The sequence below is a fragment of the Nicotiana attenuata genome, chromosome 9 (assembly GCF_001879085.1).
Source record: "Nicotiana attenuata strain UT chromosome 9, NIATTr2, whole genome shotgun sequence".
Lineage (NCBI taxonomy): Eukaryota > Viridiplantae > Streptophyta > Magnoliopsida > Solanales > Solanaceae > Nicotiana > Nicotiana attenuata.
The window spans coordinates 47,240,131-47,249,752 of NC_031997.1; the positions used below are offsets into that span (position 1 = coordinate 47,240,131).

The 9,622-nt window shown below is 32.0% G+C and overlaps 1 protein-coding gene across 1 annotated transcript; it reads right to left on the reverse strand.

Moving 5' to 3' along the window:
* Positions 6,255-8,721, reverse strand: LOC109232394. The gene is made up of 3 exons (XM_019398142.1): positions 8,517-8,721; positions 7,736-7,913; positions 6,255-6,693 (listed from the first exon to the last, which is right to left on the reverse strand). The coding sequence occupies exons 1-3, from the start codon at positions 8,644-8,646 to the stop codon at positions 6,459-6,461; spliced, it is 543 nt and encodes a 180-aa protein (XP_019253687.1). The 5' UTR covers positions 8,647-8,721; the 3' UTR covers positions 6,255-6,458.

Here is a 9,622-nt window from a genome sequence, read left to right on the forward strand (position 1 = left end):
ATCACGCATGTATCACACATAGAGGTATACATAGATATACATATGATACACAATTGATACATATGTGATACACAAATGATAAACAGTGTGATACACATATCATTTTTTTTCATGTTCAGCTTTTAATTCGAATTTTCAATTCAAACCACCTCAAAACTTTACCAAATCATCCCAAAACTGAGATTCAAGCTCCTTAAGTTGTGCCCAATCTATTCTAATAACACCCCACTCAAAACAAAGCAAAAATTTGATATTTTTTGCTACAAATAGCTAATTCGCTAATTGGCTAATATTAGTAATATTTTATCAATTGACCAATTTTTATAATGAGCTACTTATAAATGGACATAGCTGGTAATTTCCCTTTTATTAATTATGGAACCCAGCCTCCACCAGTGGCGAATAGAGCTGTCGGTCCATCCCGACCCGTGATTTAGTAGGGTTGGGCTACAATTTTTTGAGCACATTTAAAAATGAGGCTTTTAAGTCCTGCCCGAGTAAGCCCGTGGCCCGTGAGGCTTGACTGAGGCTGGGCTGGGCCGGTCCGTGGGCCTAATAAAAATAAGTATTTTAAAATATCTATCTATCTATCTATCTATATTATTATAAAAGCATGAATAAACAAAAATAACCTTACAATATAAAGCATAATAACTCATCATTAAAGGACATAATTGAAATTATATATATTAGCCTTATAATCCTATTAGTTTTAGGACATAATGCTACACGTTAGAAATCATACATGATTACCTTTAGGAATCCTATTAGTATAATTACATTCGGGCTGTCTAATACATATAAAATTGAAAAAGTAAATATCTTTAGTCATGTAATCCTATTACTTTTAGGATATACTTCTTAAAAATTCCTATTACTAATTTAATTTGAAAACGTATTATAATGTCCTATTACTAATTTAATGTATTATATTTTTCAAATTCATTTAGAAAAAGGAGAGCATATATTATTATAAAAGCATAAATACATTATTAATTTATCAAAATTGCCCTAAAATATTAAATGGAAAAAGTCATAGAGAAAGGACATAACTGTAATTACCTATTTTTTGGACTACAATACCTTTTATGCTAATTTTTAATATTTAAGGTTTTAATATTAATAAAATTTTGTCTATTAAATTTCTTATTAAAAATATGTAGGACAGTTTAATAAAATAAATTTCTATTGGCAATACATTACCACTCCATAATGTCCAATACCAAAAAAAATATAAGTAATATTAAATGGACTGCATAAATAGTTGAAATTAAGAGAAAAAAATCCCCACGATAATATAGTTTTATATTATATTTGAACTATTTTCCTACTCAAACAATATTATTAAACAACAACTAAGAAAATATTTAAGAATATAAATATGTGAGAAAGAGAAAAAAAAATTATTGGTAAGAGTCAACCACTAATGATTCTAAAGACATAAAGATCTAAAAGTGAAATGTTATATCAATCTTTTACTCTTTGAAAATAAAATTTATGGTGGATAAAAGTATAATTAAGATTATATATTCAAACAAGAGATCAACTAATATTAAGATCGAATCAACATAGAATAAATTTGGATTTATGTTAAAATCAAATAATTAAATCTTTTAGTTAATTATTTAGCAAGCGAATCCAATTCAAATATTTTTCTAAATTTATCATATGAGTGAAATTCTTATTCAAGTTTAAAAAATTCTTAGGGTAAATAAATTTATTACATAAAAAGAGCGTTAGAATACAAGTAAAAAGGTTAGTTTATTACTAAGAATCAAAATGCCATACAAGTGTCTGAGGAAGCACAATCAAAGCTCAATCCTAAATAGGAACAAGCTTTCAAGACTGTATTATAAAGAGTCGACTCAGCTATAACGGGATTATTTTCTGTAGATGCCTCTGACGGAATCGAAATAATATTTCCATGTCATGCATTGTTTGCAAATATCATATCAAGAGGCATGACACTGTTAGAATAGTAAGGATGTACCAACAACTATTTTATTGCGAGGCCGCCCACTTTATATTTAATATACCTCTTCAAACAACTTAAATAACCATCACAAATATATCGAAGCAGAGCAATAGTACTAAATTTATAAGGAAAGCAAAACTGATAATATGGGATGAAGCACTTATAGCTAAGTGCCAAACTGTCACGCCCCGAACCTGGGCCTGGACGTAACACGGCACTCGGTGCCTGACTACATGTGACCGAGCGAACCAACTGGCTGGCTGAATCAACATGTGGTATCATAACATACTGAATGCGGAAAATAAACTAACACATGCTGATATACTGAAAGTCTGAATGATATAAATCAAAGTGCGAATGATATAAATTCTAAAGCATCAAATTGCTATGTTCAATACCCTTCTTTATCACCCATAAGATAAACGATATCTTTAATCAATAATCAACAATCAACAACCCAATCCTATAATTTTTCTTGCTTTTCTATCAAACCCATCAACTCATATCTCATGAACTAGGGTTTATAATCATTAAACCAATGTTAGAATTAATTAGAGGGTGAAGATATTACCTTTTTGACGTTCAATCTTCTTGAATTCGAGTTCTAGGGTTTCTTCTCTCAACAATGGTGTCCCAATCGAATATCTAATGATATGGAGGGTTTACCCATGTTAATAAGATGTTGGAAAATTGAAATTAACTTAAAATCACCATTAGAACTTACCTTGGGTGGTGGAAGGACCCTTAAGGAGTTAGGTTTTTGAGAGTTCCCCTTTCTAGAGCAAGTTTTTATGTTTTGGGGCTGTGGGGACGAAATATAGTTTTAAAACGACCCCCCATGCGCGAGTTCGCGCACCTGAAGGCCTGTTCGCGCCAGAGTTCGCGCTCAACGGCAGTAACAATGCCTCCCACGCGCGAGTTCGCGCGAGTGTTCGCGCATACGCGTACTGTTCCGAAAAACGCACATAACGTTTTGCACAGAGATCCGTTCGGGCTCCATAATATATCGTTGGAAAGCTATTTCAAAGGTCTACAACTCTGATGCTTTAAGTTTTCTCAAATTCCTTACAAATTTTCACTAAACACTGATGGAATACAGACCTTCTGCAAACTTAGTCGATTTTGTCAAATCTTATGCACCTCACTTTCCATCTTGATTTTGAAACAACTATTTTCACCCACAATCATCCCACTAGGACTTTATATGTCTAAAATATCAAATTAATACCCATTTAACATATTCATACCTAGTCCGAATGTACGGGGTGTTACACAAACGATCAAAATAATTCTCCGGAGTTCTAGAGATATATTGGATATTAATAAACCCTTTGGTGGAGATCAATGGTTTGTGAGGTAAATTTATGTCAAGTGCTATCAGTAGTTCCAAAATCGACAAAAGCAGAGACTGTAAAAGCTAGCTTGACAAAGTTATACTTCTGGCCTCAAATGAAAAAGACTCAACTGACAAGAAATATAAAGTAAGAACACATCCCGTATTCAGTATCTTCTTGCATCGTGTCGGAAACGAAGAAGAGCATCCAATAAAAGAAGATTTGGTTCTTCCTGAACACTTGGTTATCAATCCCAATGATAATAGTGGTGCATTTAATAAGAGAAATATTATTATCATTATATTAAACGCAATTTGTGCAAATCGCATGATAGAATTAAAAAGATATCTTAGCTAGCAGAAATGAATATGTTGATCAACTAAATAAAAGGTTGATTGCATTTATTGTAAAAACAAATTATTTTTCTGTTTTTGACTTAGCAGAAAATGATACCAATAATTACTACCAAGAAGAATACTTAAATACTTGAATATCGAATGGCCTTCTGTCATACATGTTTGTTGTCAAGTTTATTATTTCTTCCGTATGTTAGTATCACCATATATATAATAGACTAAGTTAAAATTGACCTTCCATTGTATATAGGTTGATTTTGAAGAAAAATATGCCTGTCGTGCTACTGTAAAACTTACATACGTCGAATAGCTTATGTAATAGCACACATATGGTATATAGAAGTTTTGATAATAACGTCATACATGCAAAAATATGATACTGGTCAATGTGCTTCTAAGTATATTCTTATCCGTGAATTCAACTTTCATATTTCGAAACTAAGGAATATCTGATTTAATTTGTGAGGAAATAATTTTAGTATGTTTATGTTTTGCAAATATAATAAATAAAACACAAGGACAAACATACCAAATATTGGACTATATTTACAGCAATATGTTTTCTTGCACGAACAACTGCATGTTGCACTTTCAAGAGGGATATCAAGATCGAGAACAAAAGTTTTGGTTAAGGCATAGCAATCAAAGCATTAGGAGGAAACATGCATAAAAAAATATTGTCCACAAAGAAGTGTTCATTAGATACCATCACATTAAATACTTTTAAACTATAATATATAATTATCTAACTAACTTGAAAAAATTGATCATTTGTGTAACTTTTGATGATGTCCATTTATTTTAAATTCATGTATTATGCTAATGTAATACTAATATTTTTCGGCATTTACTGATTATTGTATTATTATACAAAATATTTCTCTCATTAATTAAATTTTAGTGGTCCTTCATATAAATAAACCTTTAAATCATCACGTGCCATTATTAACGTGCAACACGCGTTCATAGATACTAGTATAAAATATGTGAAGTATGACACAAAAAATAACAAGAAGAGTATCCCAAGCTTAAAGTTTATTAAGCTCATCATATTAAAATATCAGAGTCTTAAAACGTTAATTAGTTTTAAAAATTTAATTATTCTTAATATTTAACTAATTAATATTACAAACGAATTGTAGACGTAGGTGAAAGTGAAGATGTTAAGACAACCTTCTCACAAGCGGATTCAAATGTGTTTGATGAAGATCATGCGTTGGATATCCCATAAGCGTCATGGATGTTCTCTTGAATAGTTTGTTTTGAGTTTTGACTATTAGTGAATGAAATAGTCTTGTCTTTTACTTTTTGTGTTTATTACTCCCTCCGTTTCAATTTATGTGAACCTATTTAACTGGACACGAAGTTTAAGAAAAAATTTAATACTTTTGGAATTTGTGATTCTAAACAAGTCAAAAAGGAGTCCGGAATATTTGTGTGTTATAAAAGTTTCTCATTAAGGGTAAAACTGAAAATTTAAGCTAAATTGTTTTCAAATTCAGAAAGGGGTCATTCCTTTTGGAACGGACCAAAAAGAAAATAGGTTCACATAAACTGGAACGGAAGGAGTATGATATATTGGAACAATATAAAAAGTTATTAAGTTCTGTAAAAAATTTCCAATAAGATTTTTTTAACTTTTAAATATTTATCTTTTTTTAGGTAAAATTTAAAGAAAAAATATAAAATTATATTTTAAAAAATGATGGTCCGGCCCATGGGGGCCCGCAACCTGTATAGGAGTGGGGTGGACTGACCATTATAAGACCCATCAAAATGGTGGACTAGCCCAACCCAGCCCGTCATTGCTACAGCCCACGTGGGCTGGGCTAACGGAAGCAGGATCTCAGGGATTCAGAAAAAAAAAAAAGTTAGAAAGGATTATAGCTAGTGAAAATTGAACCTTACAAAAGTTTTAAACCCCCTTGACCACTAAGCTACACTTTTGGGCTTAAGCTACACTTTTAGGCTGTGTCAAGGGAATTCAAAACTTAATATATAAAAATAATAAAATAAATTTTAACTTATATATTAAGGCATAATTTTTCGGCGGGGTTCGGGTGAACCTAAATCCGCCCCTGGCCTCCATCATGGAAACGTCACATGCCGGAGTAATTAAATAGTTTAAGAACAAAATATAATTCGTTAAAATCCTCTTTTAAACAAGTTCCAACAATTTCATTAATTCTTGTTTTTTCTTTTTAATCTTGTTGTAAATTAACATCTCAAGGTAAGTTCTAACAATTTCATTAAATCTTGTTTTTTCTTTTTAATCTTGTTGCAAATTGTTAAGATCTCAAGGTCCTGCTGTTGGTATGAAGAAATTGCCTCTGGACCAATAAAATAAAGAGACACGACCTTTGATAGGCATAAAATCCTCCTGAATTCAGTAACTTTTATTTAAATTTTATATTTATATTCATAAATCTATTAAATAGATATAACTATTGAATTGCACACTCAGTAATTACGATATCCTATGAGTTAGTAAAGATTTGCCTACACTATTAATGTTGTTTAATCACGACTGCAAAACAATTACTCATTTACAGTGAATAACATGTATTTCTATAAGAAATTAGAGCAAACTGACCAACTCGTACGTCACCTCACGTTTAAAAAAGATAAACGAAATACACTTGAAAAAACACAGTTCAGTGCCCTCGAGAAAGAGCCCCAAACCTAAACTCATAATATATCAGATTACACAAATTCAAGTCTTGTGTTTTCATGAAAACTATCATGGTCACTACGTACAAATTAAAGACGTACTTAAAAAGTAAACTAATTAAATTAAACCCTGGCTCCGGTAACACCAGTAGTACCCTTCTCTCCAACTCCGCCGGGCGGACCGCCGACGCCATACTCGGTATCTCTGTATCCCGGACCGTACGTGCTGCTAAACCATCCAGCGTGAAGCATTAGAACGTAGAGAAGTTGAGTGACTCCAAGTACTATCACAAAACCTTCAAGAACTCTTAGCCTCCATCCTCTCCATCCTCCTATGTTTATCTCCTTGCATGCCAATCTACAAAATAAATTCCCAACAAAATCAGAAAATTACAAGTTATAAGGTTCAATTATTGGCTTAGAATATAGATTCTATATTGACACGCTATCCTGACTCCACTTGTGGAACTACACAACCCTCCCCGACTACACTGGATCGTCGTTGTTGTACTGACAGTACAGAAGGATCACTATTCAAATCACGTATTCGGGGTGACTCCACTTGTATTCGGGGTGACTCCACTTGTGGAACTACACTACCCTCCCCGACTCCACTTGTGAAAGTACACTGGATCGTCGTCGTCGTCGTACTGACAGTACAGAAGGATCACTATTCAAATCACGTATTCGGGATGACTCCACTTGTGGAACTACACTACCCTCCCCGACTCCACTTGTGAAAGTACACTGGATCGTCGTCGTCGTTGTACTGACAGAAGGATCAGTATTCAAATCACGTATTCGGGATGACTCCACTTGTGGAACAACACTACCCTCCCCGACTCTCACATTCGGGGTGGAGATAGTGTATCATTTAGTTCGATGGCATGTTCAAAACCCATAAGCTTTTAAGCTTCAAGTTCTGATTCCACCTCCCTGGTAGATTTAGGACAATGTAAAACTAGTTTCACATGATCAATATATATATTTTAACCTATAATAACATAAGTTAGTTACCATTTGACTAGATTATCAAGAATTCTACTTGTGTTACCAAAAAAAGGACCTAATTGTGCAAGTATTGTTTATTCCGTCATAAGCACAGAACTTGATGAACTAATAAATATCGTACATGTTACTTATGTACATAATAATAGATGAAACTATGTTTCCATCGCCATATGTATAAAACTTAAGCTCACAATAAGCAACTATTTGTCCATCAAAAGTACATACACAACTAATTCTCTGAAAAAATGAAACACACACGACCTAAATTTGATACAACATGCTAAATTAGCACTAATTGATAGTGTGAAATTATTTACACCATCCAAATCAAATCAGTATGTATATTAAAGATAGTTGGGACTAGAAAAAATTAAAGGTATCAAAGTTACCCGAATGCTAGTGCAGTTACAGCCCAAGCTATTACAGCAGAGGAACCAGCAGCAGCTAGACTGTCATTTCTCCACGCCCTTAGATGTTTTGCACCTATCAGTTTCGATATTATTCCCAACACTGCTGCTAATATTGCAAATACGAGGAAGAACATTGTCGCTCCATTTCCTCCAAAACCTGCAAAAATTGCCATAATATCAAAACTTACCATAAACTTTCCAAGGAGTACAAGATATCACTCTTCCCCTCAGACTCAACAATTTTTAGTTTCAAAAAAACTAATTACAGAGATATATGTATCTCATTTTTTTTAAAAGACTAGACGAAAAAGATGTCACATAATTAAACAATAACATCTTAATTGTCTTCAAATTTACTTCATTTGAATGCTGCATGCAAATATCGAGAAACATGTAATAGATAGACCACTACAAAAAAAAAAAAAAAAAAAAAAAAAGCTACAAACTTCATTGCTGAAGTATCGCTAAATCGTTCATAGATAACAAAATTTCTTAATAATCTATTGTTAATCCATAGATAAATAGAAGTAGCGACAGATTTTTCTGTTTAGCTGAAGAATTTCTCTATTCAGCTATCTCCTGTTTTTTTTAGTAGCGAACTCTTCATAAAGAGCCATCCAAACACAACGTTCTTGAAATAAAATAAAACAAATTAAAGAAATATATCTATATGACTTGACCTTTTGTGCACCGTACCGTTTAAAACAAAAAACCACATATTATCAAAAGAACAAGAAAAAACTAAAGAGAAATGACTTACTAGGATGATTAGTTTGGCCATTAATGAACCTGTTGAGACACCAACTAGCAAAACCTAAAACAATAAGATACATTACTAAGTTAATAAACAACAAAGGCGCTGCTAATGTTCTTGCCACTGTCCTTGCCATTTTTTCTTCTTTCTTTTCTTGTCAATTCCTTATCAATTCTTTCTTCTAACTTTGAGCCATTTTCTCTTCTTTCAGTACGTGTTATTTATGGAACAAAAGAGAAAAAATTAAAGATATTTTTGAAGTAGTACGTGTCAAGATTATTTGCTTAGTTGCTTTTAACATTGAACAGGTGGAGGGACACTTGTCATTGCTAAGCTTATATTTTTTGCTCCTCTGGATTTGCACTTTTCAAGCATCATCAATGCCTATCCACAAGATAATAATATATTCTTCTTTTATTTATTATGTTGAAGACCGTTTTATTTGACATTTTGTGCTTCTCTCTGGGTGTCATGTTACAGCTATTTAGAAGCTACAGGATACATCCACACATGCAACCAATTAACAGGAAAAAAGTTTATCCGTATTTGCGTATACTACATTAATCAATTTGCAACATTACTAAAAAAAAATAAAAAAAATAAGGTACAAATTAGAATTAGTATATAAAATAATAGGATAAAAGATAAATATAATTATTTAATAATAAAGAAGGGCAATTTGGGAGAAAAAAGTAAAGTAGCGACACCACCACACCAGATATGTCGTTACATAAAATGACATTTTATATCATTACGTAACGACGGATTTAACAATACAAAACAATAAAGTTTAAGTAACAATTAAATAAATATTATATTTAGAGTAACAATATGATATAACAAAATAGGTAACAACCATTCAAACGACCTGTAAGTCAATTTCCAATTCAAAATTTTTAATTTTTTGGAAACAATTAAATGTCTTTTTCTATAAAATAACTCGGAAACTAAATAAATATTGAATTGTCAGATTTAATTTGTCTACATTGACAATGAAATAATCTTTTCACTATCAGTGCAATAAAACACATTATATCATGCATATTACGTGCCTGTTTTATTTTCTAGGCGATTACTTTCTTTTATTATGAGCAATTATCTATAATCATTTT